Source organism: Biomphalaria glabrata, chromosome 2, assembly GCF_947242115.1.
Source record: "Biomphalaria glabrata chromosome 2, xgBioGlab47.1, whole genome shotgun sequence".
In the NCBI taxonomy this organism is placed as follows: domain Eukaryota; kingdom Metazoa; phylum Mollusca; class Gastropoda; family Planorbidae; genus Biomphalaria; species Biomphalaria glabrata.
This window is the reverse complement of record NC_074712.1, coordinates 3,518,653-3,539,206: the sequence shown is the minus strand read 5'-3', so window position 1 is coordinate 3,539,206 and position 20,554 is coordinate 3,518,653. Positions and strand designations below refer to the sequence as shown.

At 35.5% G+C, this 20,554-nt stretch overlaps 2 protein-coding genes across 3 annotated transcripts in view; both read left to right on the top strand.

Annotated features, from left to right (window-relative positions):
• The first annotated feature begins 644 nt into the window (after nucleotides 1-644).
• On the top strand, nucleotides 645-9,876 carry LOC106057879 (uncharacterized). 2 transcript variants are annotated; one of them, XM_056018790.1, is made up of 11 exons: nucleotides 645-798; nucleotides 2,355-2,429; nucleotides 4,156-4,209; nucleotides 5,376-5,457; nucleotides 6,240-6,409; nucleotides 6,785-6,890; nucleotides 7,114-7,284; nucleotides 7,508-7,543; nucleotides 8,371-8,485; nucleotides 8,750-8,836; nucleotides 9,087-9,876. In XM_056018790.1, the coding sequence occupies exons 1-11, from the start codon at nucleotides 698-700 to the stop codon at nucleotides 9,203-9,205; spliced, it is 1,116 nt and encodes a 371-aa protein (XP_055874765.1). In that variant the 5' UTR covers nucleotides 645-697; the 3' UTR covers nucleotides 9,206-9,876. The 2 variants fall into 2 exon arrangements, with proteins under 2 accessions (XP_055874765.1, XP_055874766.1); XM_056018791.1 differs by lacking the exon at nucleotides 645-798 and adding an exon at nucleotides 1,316-1,448.
• An 8,312-nt stretch (nucleotides 9,877-18,188) lies between these two features.
• The window catches only part of LOC106065195 (uncharacterized), a 34,135-nt gene continuing 31,769 nt past the window's right edge, over nucleotides 18,189-20,554 (top strand). Inside the window, exons 1-2 of the mRNA XM_056018776.1 lie at nucleotides 18,189-18,473; nucleotides 18,647-18,697. Coding sequence (XP_055874751.1) covers nucleotides 18,648-18,697 — 50 coding nt within the window. The 5' untranslated portion in view covers nucleotides 18,189-18,473; nucleotide 18,647. The remainder of the gene's footprint in view (nucleotides 18,474-18,646; nucleotides 18,698-20,554) is intronic.

Below are 20,554 nucleotides of genomic sequence, written 5' to 3'. Positions count from 1 at the left end.
AAGTAGCTATACAGATCTACTGATGAGAAATTAAATGCATGAACATATATATGAAATGTAATCGAAATGACCTTTCAACAGCTCATAGAGACTATAATAATAATAATAATCTTTATTATCCATAAGGAAATTTGTCTTACAATTTGTGCCATACACCAAACAAAACATTATAACTATAGAAAACCAAAATATACATTCACACCAGACTCAATCATAATTTACATGCGAAAAGTTTTTATTTAATAATCTGATGCCAAATATCAATATTTAATAAGCGACTTAACCATGCTAATTAAGTGGTTTTCCTGGCTGATTCGGGCAACCTTTTTCATGCTCTAATAGCACTAGGGAAGAAGGAGCACTTGTACGAATTTGTCCTAGTAAATGAAATAAGAAATGCGCCTTAAACCTTTTGTTTTTCGGGAAAATTTATTTGGTTGTGTTTTTATATATGTACATTATTTTGTCTTGTTCTCTTGAGATGACTCTTCTAAGGCCAAGGTATAATAGCCAATGAGCCCGGGATCTAAAGAGCTGGTCAAGACACTAAAAAAATAAATAAAAAAATGTCCATACAGAACTTAAATTATGAGGCCAAACTAAAAAATCGATTTCTTCCCTTCTGCCTTGCCTGTGATTGGCTGATAAAGCCACTGTCTTTATAAATATTTTTCTTCCCATTTCAACTTGTGAAATAATGTCAGAAAACGATTGCTCACCACGCAAGCGTTACTGTAAAGCCGACAAAGAATACACACAAGGCGACAATGATTTGCCTAAGAAACTTAAGAAGGATATGTAAGTTTGACATAGCTATAGCTATACTCAGCTATAGATAGATTACATTTGTATGCCTCGATATAGAAATTAACAATAATAGATTTAGAATAGATAGTCAGATCTTTCTTATTTAGTTTAAATTTTATGTAGATCTGTGTCACTGCGAAATTAGGCTTTAAGTCCCTCAAAATTAATTTTAACCAGTAAGCTTTTATTGCAAAACTACCATTCAGTAGAACAAAAAGTAACTCTAGGTCTAATTAATTAATTAGCTTATTTCAATCTATTGCCGGCATTGATTTGGTTTATATTTTTTTACATTCCACCGGAAACAGAATTTTTAAAAGTAGGTCAAACGTTTGTTCTATTATAGTAACAGGGGTGAACGATTTAAAATATCATAGAAAAATAAAATGTAAAATTAGAGACATGTCATTCTTTATACATGTATGCATTTAATAAATTGAAACATCATATACTACTTTTTTTAGATGAAAGTTTCAGAAGGATTCAACAAATAAAATAGGTTGTTACTTTTAAGCTTCTGTCATTAAAAAATGGTACAATCCAATCCTATAAATACCAAGTGATGTACGGTGTGAGGCCTTTCCGATCAGAGTAAAATATCAACCATCGCGCAGAAATATATCTTTTCCAATCATGATTAAGTGAGTAATCATTTACTCGATGCTTTTAGGGAGAAAAACAAAATCCCAATTCATATTTTAAAAGTACCGGTACACATCTCTGCTCAAATCATGCTCTGTAACACTTAGATTTTAGATCTACACAGTTACCACCCCTCTGCCTCTCTAGCATGTGTGATAGTATTGGCCTGTGTAATGCGTGTAACCTACTTATTGTCTGTGTAACTGACCTGTTGAATTGATGCGGGATTTGATGTATTAGATATACGTGATAGTCAGAGATATAATTATCAAGTTTTTTTTTCTATTCTAGCCTTAAGATCTAGACTAGAAGATATAAATAGATTTTAAGTAATTAAAAAAAAAAGATTTTTAAAAGTAAAAGATAATGTAGTCATAGTCATGTAGTCAGTTTCTTTCTATTCTGTAGCCAGTTTGAGTGTAGCCTACTGACGTACTGTTACTTAAGAATTAGTACTTATTGGGTCATAGTCATAGATTAATAGACTATACTCTATACTTATCAATGACTTCAATGCAATCAATCATCAAACAAGAAGTTTTATAGTCCTTATGTTAAAGTTGAAGCTATATATTTATAGTATATTATCCTTATTATAATTAGGCTTATTAGCTTGGCTTTTTTTGTTAGTTTAGTATATTTATAAGTTCTGATAAGCCAAAACTAATAATAAAAAATAATTTTTATTTTAATTGATTATCATTAGATAAGTAAATAAAAATGTATTGGTCATCGGTGGTTTAGGTCATTAGGATTATCTAGTCACAAGTGTCTAATCTCTTTAATGGGCTTTGAAAAGCAGAGAAAAAAAAGCCTAATAATGGTATGGATTTATTAAAAAGTGCAAAAAAGCCTAATAATGGATTTTTATTTAAAAGTGCAACTTAAATAAATGTTTGTTTCAGGAAAGGTATTTTACTGGGCTATGGCAACCCTTTGCTGGATATCTCAGTACAAGCTCAAGAAGATTATCTGGCAAAGTAAGTCAGTTATATATTAGTATATTATATTAAGTATAGTCTCAGCATTTCATACAGTTCAGTACCTTGACTCAATTTTTTACTAACATAATTTCTTCATCAAGATAATCCTTTAGGATACTAAAGGTCCTCCCATTTACCATTCGGTATATATAGTATATATTATTTCTTTGTCAAGATTATCCTTTAGGCTTTAGGATACTTAGACTTGTGTCCTCCCATTCGCCGTTTGGCATATAATTAGGTTTACCCTCTCCACATAGATCAGTCATAGGTGACTTTTACAGCTTCTTGCTGGTTCCTATGAAGTTTAGGCAATCATCTTCTTTTTTGAAGTAACGTCTGTATTATATAAGATATGATAGGTCTTGTATGGAGGTGCCTTGCCATGTTTGACGGGAACTGTTTTGTTATTGCTTTCCTCTTTTTTAGGGTCCATAAAATGGCTGACTTTAGTAAATACTTTTAGTCTTATCTAAGAATTTGCCCCAGGAATCTTATACACTTAGGGGACAATTGCCAGTGCTGGAAAATATTTATCTATAGGTTTCATGATATCACTATATTATTCTTAGAATCCATCGCAGCCATCACTGATGAGCCATGTTTAGTCTTTTTTTCAACCTTTATGGATGACTTCCACATCTCGCATGCGTAGGTGGCCATTAGTATAGTAACATAATATATATGTCTAAATATATATATATATGGTTTATTTATACAATGACCATGCGGTTTTTAAAAATGGGATAACAGCTGATGAAAGGGGAGACAAACATATATATAGGTGAGAGGAAGTAGATTTGAGTGAGAGATAATTGAAAAGGCTTTAAGATCATTTGATTTGTATTTTGTACTCATCCTTAATCTTCGGAATTGAAGACGATACCTTTATAAAATCTAGAACAATGTAATTAAAAGCCGGCAGATTTGTGTGAATGAAAAATTGAGTTTATTTTGTCATAAAGAAGGATTTCAAGCTTTTATTAGAATTTGTATAGTATGACATCTAATACTTACAGGGTAGATTGAATTAGCTGTTGGAAGCTATATTATATATCACATCTAATACCTAGTTAGAAATAACCCTGTTAACTTTTCTTCTGTTTTCTCTACAAAACCTAAAATATTGTTGGTGTTTCAACAATTCCATCTTATATATTGCTTAACAGTAGTGTTGGCCTGCTAAACCATGGACTGTAGTTTGACAAAATCATTTAATTTGTCTTTTGGTATCATATATGCCCACCTATTGCTTAATTGTATTTTTTTTTCTTCGAGGCATAAATCTGACTTTTTGATTCATCATGTACAGTTAAGCTTTTGTAACAATTATTATAGTTGTATGGAAACCACTAGAGATAAGAACAATTTTTATTTTACACAAAAACTGATTTTCATCTCTTAGCAGCACTGAAGAGCTCCTTTATGTTTTGTCTAAATATAAATAACAGCACTCATACACTTAGGGTCAAATGATGGCAATGAATGCTCATACCAATAGGTTTAAATTATTAGCTAAGATATTTTATGGGCCAGCTTAGCTTTATAATTAGTCTACTTAGCCAATCTTGTTAAAATGTGTTTTAAATTATTTATTACTGAGGCATGTTTAATTCGTTGCATTTATAATGATCTTCCGTTAGCCTACTCTTTGCCTTTTTGATAGCTCTTTTGCATAGTTGTTCTATAGTTGATCTAACGTTTGATATTTGTAATTTTTTAGGTATGATTTGAAAGCTGACAATGCCATTTTGGCAGAAGATAAACATCAGCCTATGTAAGTAACTGAAACATCAGTAAGACTTCCAGACCTGCCTACCGTTACGCAAAATGCGTATTCGTTACGCAAAATCTCCCAAAAATGACCGTCAGTACGCAAATACGCATTGAACCCGTCGCGTTACGCTTTTCGTATCCTTTTTTCCCCCCTCTCTTGACTAGCTTACGAGCGGTCACGGAGGTCACGCTAAGCCGTTTTGTTTTGTTGGCCGGGGGGGGGGGGGGACAGAAAAGGTGGGGGAACACATTGTGTCCAGATCTATACGTTGATTGGTTCTTAAAAGCAATTAGATTTAGTCTAGAAATGAAGAACGCGAGAGTGAGGGAGTGGCGGGTTGGTACCGTCAGTTAGCTGATACACCAACGTGACCTTTCTTTTTTTTGTAAGTTCATTAGTAGAATCCCTGATTCCCGTATTCATTTGTATAGAAAAAAATATCGAAGTGCTATCGATTCAAAACACATTGGGTGACATTGTAGATATCTAGTCTAGATCTAGATCTGGATTCTAGATCTAGAATCTAGATAACTTGTTATACAGGAATAGATCTAGCTAGACATTACGACATTACGATTGATGATTACGTTATGTCATGAGTCTCTACATTACTCTACAATCTAGATCCAATTTAGTTGCAGTATGATTTAGATTGACTAGATCTAGATCGATAACATCTACTACCATCTAGTCTAGATCTAGTCTAGATTAAATTCTTAGTCATAGTATAGAATAGATCAAGGATGAAGGTAGGCTTACGAAAGTTTGGAGTAGACCTACGTTTGTAGCGGATTCACGGCATCGGTAACACTCTTGAGCCCAGATCTAGAGTAGATTATATTCATTATATAGACATAGATCCAAATCTAGTCTAGATATCATCTCTATTGTCGTATTGATTTAGATTGTAGATCTAATCATGACATCTAGATCTAATATTATATATATATATATATATATATATATATATATATATGACAAAATAGTGGTTCGTGTAAGTGTTACGCATTGTGGTGCCAAAATACGCATTTTGACCATCAGCGTTACGCATTTGGACTTTTTTTGGTAGGCAGGTCTGGACTTCTAGTGTTTGTGAATTATGCAGTCTAAAGTAAATTTCAACAAGAGCATTATTGACATTTTATATTCTTTTTATTATTGCCCAGGTATGAAGAGATTCCAAATATTTTTACTGACGTGGACTATGTACCAGGTGGAGCTGCACTCAATACCATCAGAGTAGCGCAGGTATTAGAAAGTAATTTTGTTTTCCACTTGAATTTAGTATTCCAACTGGAGTTTTAAATTCAGAACTTGAGCTTGATCTTGAGTTTCCACAATTTAATGGAAGTCTGATTTGAGCTTGATAAAGCATTAACTTACTTGACTTGATCCTTTTGACTCCCAGTACAGCATAGGGACACAACAGTACTTCACATTTAGAATCTGTTGTGGATAATTTTCCTCAGTTGAGTCGATGTCCATCCTGCCATTTTTGCTTCTTGGTTTACCAATCTCTTCCACATTTGCTTTGGTTTCCCAGCCTTGCAATGTTGTCTGCTGTTCTTCACATTATATTAGTTAATTATTGAAACCCAATTTAAAACAATGGATTTTAAAATATAGATCGTGCTTGGTCTGCTTCCAATAGTATGAATTATTGTGTATTGTATGTCCAGATTTTCTTGTGCATGCTCATAATGTAGCTAGATACGCTATTATATTAAGTATAAAGAATAAGTTTGTCCTATATTTCTTTCAAAGCAAAGATTGACACTGATTTATTAAAGAATATGTACCATATCTTAGATTTACTTGTTGTTTTATTCAAAAAGTTCCTAAGTGAATAGTCAATGTCTATGAGCCAGAAGATTACAGATCAATGCAATATTTGTATTTCATGTGACTACACAGCCTTAGTTTTGACCTGCATATTTTGTCACATGGTTCCAGGGTCCTATTTAAGTTTTCTTTCATGAAACATACAATTGAGTTTCTACTAAATTACTGTGTTTTTATTTATTTTAAAGTTGTTGCTTAAAGAACCCAATGCCACTTCATTTATGGGCTGTATCGCTCATGACAAGTATGGTGACATCCTGACAAAGGAAGCCCGTGATGTAGGTGTTGATGTCAAATTCCAGTACACAGATAAAGCACCAACTGGAACCTGTGCTGTTATATGTACAGGACGATGTAGGTCAGTGTTGTTGTATTAATATAAAGAATAGGTACATGATTTTTTAAATTATAAATTTTATCCCATAAGGTTCTCACTGTGGAGACCATGGCTAACTAAAGATGAACATGCTGATTCTGTAAAATTTATGATCTGAAATAATCTTACATTATATTTTTTCATGAAGTCTGCTAGTTTTTAGCTTTTCTGCATTAATATGCCATTGTTTCCTAATGTTAAATCAAATTTTGTACATCTAACAAATGGTTTCCGCTTTAAATGATACTCTTATATTAAGCACAATGTTCGGATTAAGATTTATGGTTTCACAGCAATTAGGTTCAGACCAATCTTCAGAACTGACAGTTACAGTGATTGTACAATATTTTGTTTCAGATCTCTTGTGGCCAATTTAGCCGCTGCAAACTGTTTTTCAGAAGATCATCTAGACAATCCTGAGATTTGGGCAGCAGTAGAGGCAGCCAAGTTTATTTATTTTGGAGTAAGTTTGTAATGTTCACAATGTTGAAATTAGATTTTTTTTAAACCACTTTAAAGATTAAAATGGATTTTAAGATAATGAGAATAGTTATAAGTTTGAAGTTAAAAGCGGAAGTTCCCAAAAATATTTATGGCTCATTTTTTTTTAAGCTGTGTGCTTCAGACCATTCAAATTAGCATCTCTGAAGTTATTCCAAGTGATCATTTTGTGTCTTTTATTTCAGGGTTATCCACTCACAGTTTGTCCACAGGCCATGCTGAGAATAGCCAAATTTGCATCAGAAAACAACAAAACTGTATTAATGAACATGTCGGCACCATTCTTGTGCACTTTTTTTAAAGAACCTATGCTCAAGATGTTACCCTATGCAGATTATTGGTTTGGAAATGAGTCAGTAAGTGGACAACTGCACAATTTTATTATGTAAACATGTAATACATTGTTCTGATACTGATGGCCAATTCACAGTCAAACTCAGTAAGAAAGGAAAAAAAAATATGCAAGAGGTTGAAAATGTTCTCAGCTTTCTCTGTCAAGTTTTCTTTTAGGCATTTAGCTTTAAAAGTGATTCAGACTTTCTTTTTTTTTTTAATCTTTTGATGACTTTTCTTTTGCAGGAAGCTTTGGAGTTTGCCAAGGCCAATGATTTAGGTGTAAGTAATATAATAAATGTTGATACCCGTGGAGACTGGAGAGCCGAGAGGGTGTATGAGTCAATGTCTGAATGGGAGAAAGGTGCTTGTTTATACTATATGTGTGGGTGATGTAAGACGCAAGACAATAAAAGTGACTATTGTGTGTTTGTACAGATATGTGTGGAGAGAAAAAGTATTTTAGACCTGATTTTTTTAATGTTAGTAAAGAGAGAGAGTGGGTGTATTTTGGAGAGTGCAGTCAGAACTTGTAGTTAGAACTTAAGCTAGTAAAGTTGGAACTTGTGTATTGTAAAGTTGCAAAATAAATATATATATTCATATTGCTAGGACGTATACTTGTCCTTGCATAGAAATTACCAACCCGCATCATAACTATATCTTTTATTAAATTCATTGATATTAGTTTTGTTTTTATCATGCTGGATGTAGTCTTGTTGCTTATATGATCCAAGACTTTGTACCATTGCTAATTTCACTTGATCATGCTCCAAGTCAGTGAAGATATAATGCACATGAATGCAATTGGAATAATACAACTTGACTGTCAAACTTGATAGGTGAAATGAACAGACAAAACAGTATCTCTATAATTGCACAATAATATGATATTGAAATGATATATTTACAAGTACATCCTTTGGGTACATTCTCTTTCCAACTGATCTTTCTTTATTTAGTGGTCTGACCATGCATATGAGCTTGTGATCATGACTTGTGACAATATTTGTCACTTTTACCTAATTAGTTTTTTGATATAGTTAACATTGTTCAGACTATATGATTTTCCATTGCCCAATCGTAACAATGTATCTACTTCTTTTCAGACTGATGATATTAAAGAAATTGCAATCAAGCTAGCTCAGTGGGACAAGGTGAATAAATCTAGGTCAAGGATAGTAGTCATAACACAGGGAGTCAGTCCTGCCATTGTAGCCCAAGGTTAGTATAGTCACTGTATTTTGTTTTGTTGTTGATGTGTTGTGATGTACCAACAAGTTATTTAAACCTGGATCTTGTTAACATTTAAGCAATTAGAACAAAGTTTGCATATAGTTGGTTGGTTGTATTCTTTTCTTGTTAGATGTTAAAAATAACTTTGAATTCAAGAACTTGTTTCAAACTTATTTTCATCGCAAACTGATAAATAAACTATTGAACATATCTGTTTATAAAACTCTTAGAAATGTGTCCTGAATTTTTCAGATGACAAAGCTACAGAATACGATATAATTCCCATCAAGCAAGAAGATATTGTTGATTCCAATGGTGCTGGTGATTCTTTTGTTGGAGGTTAGTTCTTTAGAAACCTTATATTTTGAATCTAGACATTGTTTCGGATGGTCTTTTTTTTTAAATTTTGAAAGTCACAGAGCTCTCTCTTTTTTTTTTTTTCCATCTGTAGAAAAATTAAACTGTACAGAGATGCACAGAGATTTATATTTATGGCTATCCAAAGTGGCTGTAAAAGATGCTTTGTTTTAGTTCATTCTAGTAATAACGACCAATCAGTGTTACAGACATTTGAACACTTCTTCTACAGGTTTCTTGTCTGAGCTTGTGCAAGGCAAAGATCTGGAGTCTTGTATGAAGAAAGGACATGAAGTTGCCAACAAATGTTTGCAAAACATCGGATGTACATTCAGAAACACACCACTTTAATGCTGGCCCATTCAGCAATGATGTCATTTAGGATCATGCCGTTTGAGTATTATCATTCAGATACATTGACTCTATTGGCTTAGTTTTACGGGATTATCATTGACTCTATTAGCTTAGTTTTATGGGATTATCATTGACTCTGTTAGCTTAGTTTTATGGGATTATCATTGGTAGCACTTTTGTCTCTATCAGTTTTTACACTTATTTTGTGTGCAATGTTATTACAATTTGTAGAAATTATTCAGATTAAATTGATTGTAAATCATTAACATTTTTAAATGTTAAATTGTATAAAAAAAATTTAAGATTCCAGACTGTCAGTTTAGAAAAATATTGTTACTGGTATTGCAGTTGTATATAAAAAAAATGATACATAGACTATGGGAACAAGGGAGATTGACAAAGTATACTCTTAGTTTTATGATATTTCTAAACTAGTGGTTTCCTTTTAAAGCCATTTTTTAAAATAAAACTAGAGTCACATATTATTTTACTGTTGTTAATTGGTTTTAGTTCAGAGAACTTTTACAAGGTGCTATCACTGATGTTGGTTTGAGAACCACTGATATCTAGAAACTTGTTCTCTGTTAATTTCATTTGTTGCCAAATGTTCAAACATACAAAAATGCCTTTCCATGTATCAAGAATGTTTATAAACAATTCAAATATCATCAAGTCTTGTTTTGTTTCTTGTGCTTTGATTTGTGTCTATGTAGTGACCTCATTAGACACTGAAACTTACGAGACAGACGTTTAAGTGTTTTAACTCTTTGTAATTATTTTCCACATTTGAATATTCTACCTTGTTATCATTAGACTTCAATAACATTTTTGTTTGTAATTAGAAAATGTTACTTTTGGTATAGGATTTTAGGAGAATGCAATCTCTTTTTATATAAAACAAACTAAAGTTTATAAAAACAAAAATTAAATTAATTTAATGAGATCAACTCAACGATGGTATTGTTATGTAGGAGAGAAAGAGTTAAATTGGTAAGTGTGTTAGGTCATTATCAGCAACCAAGCCATTTTGTTTTACTTGCACTTCAGTAAAGTGAATTATTTGTTTCATTAACCAAGGCAAGTCACACTTTTATAAGTTCTCTTCTGGAAAAAAAATGAAAAAAAAACTTTCGATTTATAAACATTAAATATAACTGGTATAAATATTGCATGCAGCCAATATTTCTATTCTATTTTCATCTTGCTTGTATTTCTGGAACTTTTCTTGTACGGGCACTGCACATTAAAAAACAAATTGAGCAGCAAATGTGCTTATAGTGAAAAGGTTAATGAAACTGAAGATAGTTAAAACAGCATGTTTGACAACACTGACTTCGTCTAATGTGTGCTAGACTAGACACTTAGAACGACTTCGCCTAATGAGTGCAAGACACTTATTTAAGGCCTTTGGATAAGGATTTAAGGTAGGGCATTTGGGGCTACTGACCCGGGCCTCCATAAAAGGGATTTTTTTTAAAAATCGAAATTTCGATGTGTCAGGAACTTGAACTTTTTTATTACAGACAACACTTTAAATTTCCTAGTTGGCAACACTCTAGGTTAAGAAATGTTCGGCTTGTAGTGTGCTCGTACTATATAAATGCAGCTCCAGATCAAAAATATACATTTGTTAAAACTAAAATATGCACATTAAATATGTTTTAAAGGGGGACGATGAGATTAAATCTACGGGCACTTTATTTCTTCCTTCTAAAATATAAGGCTCCTTCTGTCTCGGAAGACAATGGATGCGCTCAGATGACTCACTGGCTTTGGTTTCGTCTTGAGACGGCAGAATCTAGTGTGGCTGATCAAGCCAATTCTGGAGCGGCAGATTTTGCCACAGTTTGTGCATGTATATGCATCTGTTTTAGGGCAGCTTTCTTTTTCTTTCTGTTGACTAAAGCAGCTTCTTTTCTTCTGCTCTTGGCGAGGTTTGTACCAGCACTCACACTCTGGCTCCATGCTGTCCGGTCTTGGGCTATCTCCTCCCACATACTTTCGTTGATACCTGTGGTTCTCATGTCTCGCTTGCAGATCTTGTGATAGTAAATATTGTATTGTCAGGCCCGTTTCGTTATTGTAACCCAGTAACCCACATTGCTGACATGTCGAAAGAATGAGCTAATTAACAGATAGGGGGATAATTAAATTCCCTTTATGTCTATGTATTGGGAGGATCTAACTCGAATAAAGGGGCAATTAAACAGACAAGAAAGTATGTGTTAGTGTCTACTAGCCTACTATTACAGACATCTCTGTAGGTTAATTTAGTCTTGGGCGGCCCTTGGGTCTAACTCCCTCCGCAAGCTGAGCATATAGGATGTCTTTAAGGATTCTTCCATCAGGCATGCGGGTGACATGTCCAAGCCAGCGTAGTCCTCTGTGTAAGAAGAGCCTAGATGCTGTGCATATTGGCCCGTTTCAAAACGTTCTGGTTGGAGACATGATCCCTCCAGGAGATGCATATTATGCGGCGCAGGCAGCGTAGGTGAAAGCTATTTAATCTATGCTCTTGACGCATGTAAGTTACCCAGTTCTCAGTACCATAAAGAGAAGTGCTCACAACACAGGCATTGTAGACTAGGATTTTGGTTGCCGTTATCAATTTGACATTTCCCAAGAAGCGCTTGGAGAGTTTTGCCAATTCTGCGGAAGTCTTTTTTATTCTTTTTTTTTTTTTTTGTCAGCTGAGTGTCTAAATCTAGGTTGCAGACGATTGTTGCTCCCAAGTAGGTGAATTTCTGCTCCACCGTAAGAATGTGATTTTCAATATGTATCTCTGGTATGTCTGCTTTGTCTTGTGCCAGGTTTTCGGTCTTGGAGAGATTTATTGTAAGGCTAAACTCTTGACAAGCAGCTGCCAAAGCATTCACAAGCCTTTGTAATCCTTCTTGTGAATGTGATATGAGTGCCGCATCATCGGCGAACAGCAGCTCCCTAATCAAGATTTGCAGCGCACGATCACTGATGATTGAGCCGTATTTTGACTTGAGGGGGGCAAACTTGATGATGTGAGGTGCAAAGGCTTTTTTCATGCCCTCATATAGTCCTCTGATGTTACCACAGTCGGCACAAGATTGTATGTTTTCTTAAATATGACATGCCTAAAGTATCTTATCTTATATAATACAGACGTTACTTCAAAAAAGAAGATGATTACGTCCTACGCGTCATGCATTTAGTCATGCATGTTAACCAATGACTTAAACTCTGCCAAGTCACTGGTTTTCCTGGCTGGCTCAGGCAACCCATTCCATACTCTATTATTATTGTGGGAAGCGTGGTCGAGAGGCTAAGTGCGCTTGAACTTGGCTTGTCCTGGCTACCTAGAAGGGGGCTCGAGGTTCGACACCCGACTCGGGCAGATTTGTGCAGCACGGAAAACCAACTCCTAGATACCCCCTCCCCCCCCCCCACTGGTCCACAAATGAGATTGGACCAAAGCGCTCTGAGCATGCTATAAGCATGAAAGTAGCGCTATATAAAAGCTATAATAATAATTATAATAATATTATTATTATTAATAAGTGGATTTTTATTAACGCTTTCGAATGGGCCTCTACAAAAATCCTGCTCGGGGGCTCCACTTACTTAAATCCGGCCCTGCTTTTAAAGATTACATTTTTATTTTGGCTGACGAACTGTAATAATTTTATTACAATAACGTATTGCATTCATCGAATGTGTCGATGTCCTGTCGAGTATTCATCCCGTTTCCTTCCTTTACCTAAAACTATAACTTGGTTCCGACTCTGTGTGGTTCCGACTCTGTGAAAGAGATAGGCTACTGTACAAACACATTTTTTTTTATTTCAGTAGCTGACGATGACTTTGATGGTTGGAATTATTTTGAGTCTCTCCACATCGGTGTTACTTTAAATAGTCATCTATACATAGGTCCATAGATATATATAGTCATTTTATAAATGTGCCTAAGAACTGGATTAAAAATGTATTGACATTCTTAAAAATAACTTCCTTTGCTTATCGATATGTTAATAAAGTCTTTTAATAACCATTAGGCCTACTCTTTCTTTAGATATGACGGCTTTAACATTGTAGAAACATGTTGGATAATCATTGCAGTTCTATCTTCTCAAAATGTCTTGTTCAATTTTGTGCTGCTAAGATGAATGATTGGGTAAAGGTTAAGCATCCCTTTCAGAGCTTGCGATCTTTAGAACATATAATGTAGGCCTAAAGGTCATCTGTTGTTTTTTTTTCTATGGCTCCCGGTTAACGAGGATGTCATGGGTCCAGCACAACCACCAACCGCCTTTACCTTCCACAACTGAGGCATGAGGCGCCCTGACCGCACTTCCCCGTGGTGGAGGCTGTCCAGGCCTGAGCAAGCTATTATAGCACAGTGCAGGACAGGCCACTGTCCTGTTGGCTCATATTTCTCGCGGCTATGGCCAAATTTTGATTCACGGTGCCCCCGCTGCGGGGAAGAAGAGGAAACCGTGCCCATATTCTGTTTGACTGCCCCAGACTTGCTGATCTCCGTCTCGACAGGTCTGGGAAACCAAAAATTCTCGACCTGTATGGCGACATTTATGCACTACGCAGGACAGCAGGGTTTCTGTCCAGGGCTTTTGCAAGAGATTATTTGAGCCTCACAAGCCCTCACTCTAATGGAGTTTGATGATGATGATGACCTTCCACAACTAATGTCAGGTACACATTAGAGTAGGATGACTGAGAGGCGTTCTAGAAATCCCGAAAATTAAAGATTTGAACCTGAACCCCTCGGAAGCAAAGCGCTTGACCACTCATAGCAAGGCGAAGCGTATGTGTCAATATCTACACACCCCATTATCTTCGTTAAGATTGCGGAAGTGGGCGATGGGCCAAACACTCCGTGTGTTATGTCTGCGACAAGTTTTAAATAGCATACTCTCAGACCAAAACGTAATATTTAAGGTCCTTAAGATTGTTAATATCAAATTACAAGAAGGTTATGATTGAGACTGAATAGAACATATCTGAACCCGAACTGTCTTCAGTAACCAACGAGCGTCTCACAACATTATGTTAGACAATTCTTACACATTCATGTGATAAAGAAGTATAGTGAGGTCATAGGACTAGTTGTTAGCCACAGGCTCCGCCAACACGGGTAAACAAAGGGTCGTTAAGTGGTAACATCACACTTATTTTTAAGCACGTTCAGATCAACGGCGGAATTAAGGGAAGAATGCAAGTAAGGGCGGATCTCACCCCTCCCCCAGCTCGAATAATCCCCCCCCCCCCACACACACACTTTCCCGATGCAGTACATTAAATGGGCTCTTTTTTTTTTTAAATTCTTAACACTATCTGCACTAAACATTTCCGGCTCTACTAGTGATTTGAGCTCGAAGGCTTGACGTTCCTTCATCAGCCGTCTTGAAAGTGAATACAATATTTATTTGTTAATAACCTTAAGTATACATTTTATTACGGTACGAAAATGTCTCTCTAGAATAGGGAATGTCTCTCTAGAATAGGGAATGTCTCTCTAGAATAGGGAATGTTTCTCTAGAATAGGGAATGTCTCTCTAGAATAGGGAATGTCTTTCTAGAGTAGGGAATGTCTCTCTAGAATAGGGAATGTCTCTCTAGAATAGGGTTCTACAGACACATGAAAAATTGCTCTACAAGTTTGAGGAAGCCAACAGTCCTGGATTAGATCTCTCGCAATTTAAGGAAAAAAAAAAGGTTCACATTTAAGCCTGTGACCTGCTCCAAGATAAAAAGCAAGTCATTAATGAACGCAAAAAATTGATAGATATCGATAATATTAAATTAAACACTGGTACTTGATACTAATGCTAAAGCACATTTGGGAATAGCTTTTTTTCCCCTGTTAATTAAAATAGATGAAGATAATTAAAATAGATGAAGATAGTTATGTAAAATAACATATATAGTTCCGTGAGGTTGTTATTACCGTAATTCTTTAAGTGGCAGTGGTTTCAAGCTCGCCATTACCTACAAAAGGCTTCCAATGCTATGCATCTCAAATAGCCTCTGACAGAGGCCACCTTAGCAGAGCGCCGGGGCCCTGAGCAAGTGTCATATCACATGACATCAGGGCCATGAATATTTGTACGATAGGCTCACGGTTGCTCCACTCCCCCATGAGGCCTCTTCTGCCTCTGACAGCCAGTCCCCCCCCCCTATTAGCCTTCAAACGTGTAGCTCAAATACTGCTAGTGGTGGAACTGTTATCACAAACGGGAGAAGAGGCCGAGTCGAGCAATGGTCGCCTGAAGCAGTGTAGTCCTACATCATGATTTATTTGATTCATTCCTTGGACAAGCCAGACAGACATCCGACCAATGGCTGGACAAATATTCAGGACCGTCAAAAACTTTTATTCAAGGGCGGACTGGGTGTTAAAATCGGCCCGGGCATTACCATTCGATTGGTCTACAACTTGATTGTATATGATATCAATTAAACTGAATGCACGTATGCAAACGATTGTATTTCTGCATGTAAATAGACTTTAGGGTCATAAGAATTCAAAATTAGTAAAGAAAAAAATCTACAGTGCAATCGCAATCTAAATTAGTTTATTACATTATTTTGATATAACTCAAAAAGTAAAGCATAACACTTGATGGCTTTACATATTCGTCTGTTATGCGCTATGGAGTATCGTCTTGATGGTTTGGGGTTCGAACTCTACCTGCTGCACACTCCTCCCAGCCCCGCCCGTCCTGCGGGATGTTTGAGCCATTTTGAAGTAACAACCGAAACATGCAAAACAAAACAGAAACACAAAACTTTGAAAAGGAAGTGACGTGAAACGTTCTTGCAACAGATAAACGTCTCCACGTTCAAAAAATGAGAAAAGGTTCCTTATCAACAAACTACATGTAGACAGATCGTTTATGTTTGTGACAATAACAATTTCTTGTTAAAGTCTTTATCACCAGCCTTCAACATGGCACTCTGCAAGTGTTCTAGTGTCTTGATGCTTTGCAGCACATGCAGAAACGTGCAGGAACCTTTGTTCACAAGTTACTTACGAATATTACAGCATTAGAACTAACTCAAAAGCCTAGATAATGATTTCAAAAGACCTTTCCTCTGAATAAATTGTACCCTAAATGTATTAATGGCCATTTGGACAGTAATTACAAGACAGCATCCATTGCTATCATCTCCATATAACAATCTCCAACATAACTTACAAATGGAAACACAAAGCCAAATAAAGTACTCAGAAAGATACAAAGATAGAGGCGATTTTCTTATCCTATAAGCTAGGTCAAATTCGTACAAGTGCTCCTTCTTCTTTAGTGCAGTAATAGAATGGAATGGGTTGCTTGAACCATCCAGGAAAAAAATAACGATTTAGCAGAGTTTAACTCACTGATTAACATGCGTGACTGGATTGACACATGAAATGCGTAGGGCGTAATTTTTTTTAAACGTCTGTAAACTATAAGATAAGATAAGATATTCTAAGTGTCATGTGTCATATTTCTGTTCATCAATTCGTACCGTAAATTGTTAAATGCCTGCTCGGCTAAGTCAATGTAAAATAACATTATTGTTTCGAGAAACTACTCTACTGTTTGGTGATGACATTTAGAGACACTCAATTATTCAAAGACATCCAGGAAGAAGAGCGTTTAAGTCTGCAACTTTGGTGACACGAGTTCGTGTTTCTAAGATCGTCTGACGTGGCATGATCTCCAGGAGGAAATGGAGTTTGAATGTTCCTTCGTGATAGTTATCATGAGATTCAGCGACGTTCTTGAAGTGTTCGTGCCAAACTGGCAAGGAAGTCAGTCATTTGACTGCATCTTTTGGCTGAACATTTTTGTTTACGTTTTTCTTTCGATTTGTAGGCTATTTGTTTACATATTTTAGATCAGTGATGCCCAACCTAATTCGACACGCGGGCCTTTTAATTTCCAACACTTGTCTCGCGGGCCACACGAGCGAAGTTACAAAAACGAAATGAAATTGTTCTGAAACTATTTTAGTAGAAAAACAGGTTATTGGACAATTATATTTTTTTTATACATGATAAAACATTTTCGTTTCGCTACTTAAAATGTGAGCAACAGTGTCGGCACCTTTACCACCGACTCATTTTGTGGTCTCTTTTAGGTAAATATTCCCATGGATCCTCCAACCTCTAGCGTAGTTTAACAAACTTTCATTCGCGACTCAAACCAAGAATGCCATGTTGTTGTCTTATTATACAGCCACATTTTCTATATAAAATAAATATGTTGGCTTATTACCATGTTCAACAAAAAAAAGTAAAGATATGTTCACTTTCCTGGTAGATTCTACATTCAGAGTCCAATTTCATAAACTCACAATGTTAAATCATGATACCAAGCCGTCATCGCAAAAGTGAGGGCCCAAAAGTAGGTAAAGATACATTTTTTTTTCAACCTTTTTTTGTTTTGTTTAGAAGGAGGATTTCTACACTTTGTGCTGTCGGGCCGGATGGAACCATGTCGCGGGCCAGATCTGGCCCGCGGGCCGTATTTTGGGCATCACTGTTTTAGATAGTGTAAATATTAATTTTGATTTCAGGGTCCCGTTAAAGATTCGCTCAAGTATGTTCACACTAGTTCGACTTTTATAGGTCTTTTGTTGTTTGTTAATCTTTTTAGTGTGTAAAGAGAATTGAAACTTATTGAAGCACAGTTTACGGGTAAAAGCGAATCCATTATTTCAGAATATGCAGCTAATATTGCTCAAATTTGTAAAAATTCTTTTATAAAAAGGTTAAGCGAGGCCAATCACGTTTATGGAACTTATAGACATAATGTGGCCCATTCGGCAGCCACAACGGCCACTTTAGGCACCGGCCCATCGGGCATTTGCCCAGTTGCTTATATAGCCAGTCCGCCCCTGCTTGTATTGGGCGCTGATCGTTATGCGTTCTAAAAATAGTCATTACATATAGAGCACATATAGATGTAAAATAAAGTGCTATCGCCACGCAGTTCTAATGCCAAAATAATCAAACGCAGAGATAACGACAATTAGAACTATTCATGTAATTCTGGAATTCTTTAAATTATGAAATCACCTAAAAATATAATATAATTTCATAATGATTATTCCCGCTGCGAAAAAAAGACACGTCATGAGAGCAATATATTAGGCTACTTTCTGAAGAAAGATTATTAGTAAAAATCCTTTTTGGCAGTGGACTCAAGCATATAAAAGTTTATCCAAAAATTATGATTTTAGACACATATATTTAGTGATCATTTCCCACGTCAACAAGCGAGTCAAGGTAATCTAAATTTGTCCAGCACAGTTTTGATGGATTAACTTTGGATAGGCCTATAAAACTTTGCTTGACCGTACAAATAGACTTTCATTCAATATATAGATTGCCTAGATGTATATAGCTATATAAATATATATATATTTTTGTTGAGGTTTTAGTCTAATTAAACTCTGCAGAATGGCACAAAATGATAGGGATGATGGTTCGAAAGATTTACCGAAGCCTATGTAAGTATGTTTAAAGACATTAACTGACTTTACAAATTATGTTTAAAAAATATTTTTTTTATTTGAATTTTTGGTTTCTTACTTAACTGTATTGAATAAAAAGAAATAATTAATTAAAGAAATGAGATTGTACAGTTGTTTTCAGAACACATGGTTTTAAGTCTAGGCATCGCTTGAAATCACTCCTAGTCTTATTTATTTTGAGAAAGAGGAAGATAGAGAGATAGAAAGAGATAAGTGGAAGAGATGAAAAGAAAGGAAAGAAAGAAGAAAAAAGAAATAAAGACAGAGAGAGAAACAGAGAAAGAGCGACAGAGCGCGAGAGGGAGTAGTAATGGGACTGAGTGAAAAGAAAGACAGAAAAAGACTACCGGTATTCTTCTTATGACTATGAAGTCCTATTTGTTGACTTGATGTCAGACTTCATGGACAGCTGAGAAGGGTAGGGGAGGGATATATTTATGCAGTTTTTAATCATTTATGTCTGCTGTATTGTCATTAGCATAAGTGTAATAAAGGCAGTCTTGGCAGACCAATTCAACAAAAGCTATATTTATAGATTTTTATGTACGTAACTCTTTTTCAAGCTCTAAGGGAAGTCGCCCCAATCAATCTTTTCTGTCTTAGAAAAGTAATGATCTTAATAATGCAAAATCGTTTCTAGGATTTTCTTTAGAATAGGCTATTAATCACAGAACCAAATATTCACGCTTATATATGAAACAAAGCCATTTCCTGTTAGTTTCCATTGAGATAATGTTTCAAAAATCCTAGATCGAAATAATTCATGTCTGTTGATTTTAATCATCTTATGTACATTTAAATAGATTGATTACCTAGATCATTCTAGATTTTGTATCTAAAAATGGCAAAATAATAATTATGAGACGAGAGTGCTCTTATTTTTTGATGTTCAGTTACTAGATCTAGATCTAAAAATTAAATTATATGTTACATAGGTTAGGGTTGAAAAAAATTAAACTTCATACTACTACTTTATAAAATAAAGCCTTGTTTCAACTTTTAAAAATAATTTCACAATTTTTTTGTAGTTTTAAAAGATCTCCATGTCCAGTCTAGATATAAATATAATGCTGTAAACCTGTTCCTCCCAGACTGACCATTTTTTCCACGTGCAAAGTAGGGTGATTTTTGTTTATGCAGTTGGGCATAAATGACCTTAACTAGTGTGCAAATGTGTAAAGAAACTTTAGTTATGATTTTGTTTGGATTTCTTGACTGAGGATTGAGGATTGTTTTCTATAGTGTTAGTGAATCGGGATATGTAAATTTGATCAAAACTGCTCGCCTCCAGCAACAAATTAGTTTCCTTCCTACGGAAATACGACTCCGATGCAACCCCTCTGAACCTACACAATGCTGATGTCAATATCGGTTTGGACGACGTAGGGCATGAGATTCGCCAATGGGAAGAAAAAACACTCCACGGAAAATTTCCGGCTTCATTACATGGGGACAACATCGACAAGGCTGCTTCCTTAACATGGCTCAAAGCAGGTCATCTCTACCCTGAAACAGAAGGCTTTGTAACAGCAATACAGGACAGAGTAATCAGGACAAAAAATTACGAGAAGCATATCCTGAAACTCAATGTTGTCGACAAATGCCGAAAATGTGGAAATGTGGGCGAGTCGATTGAACACATTATGGCAGGATGTCCAGCCCTATCAGAATCAGCCTACCTAGGTCGCCATAACCAAGTTGCAAAGTTAATACACCAACACCTGGCTTTGACGTACAAATTGATCGGTAAGGACACTCCCCCTTATTATAAATACTCTCCGCAAGAGGTTCTCGAGTCTACTGAACATTTGCTGTACTGGGATAGGCCTATTC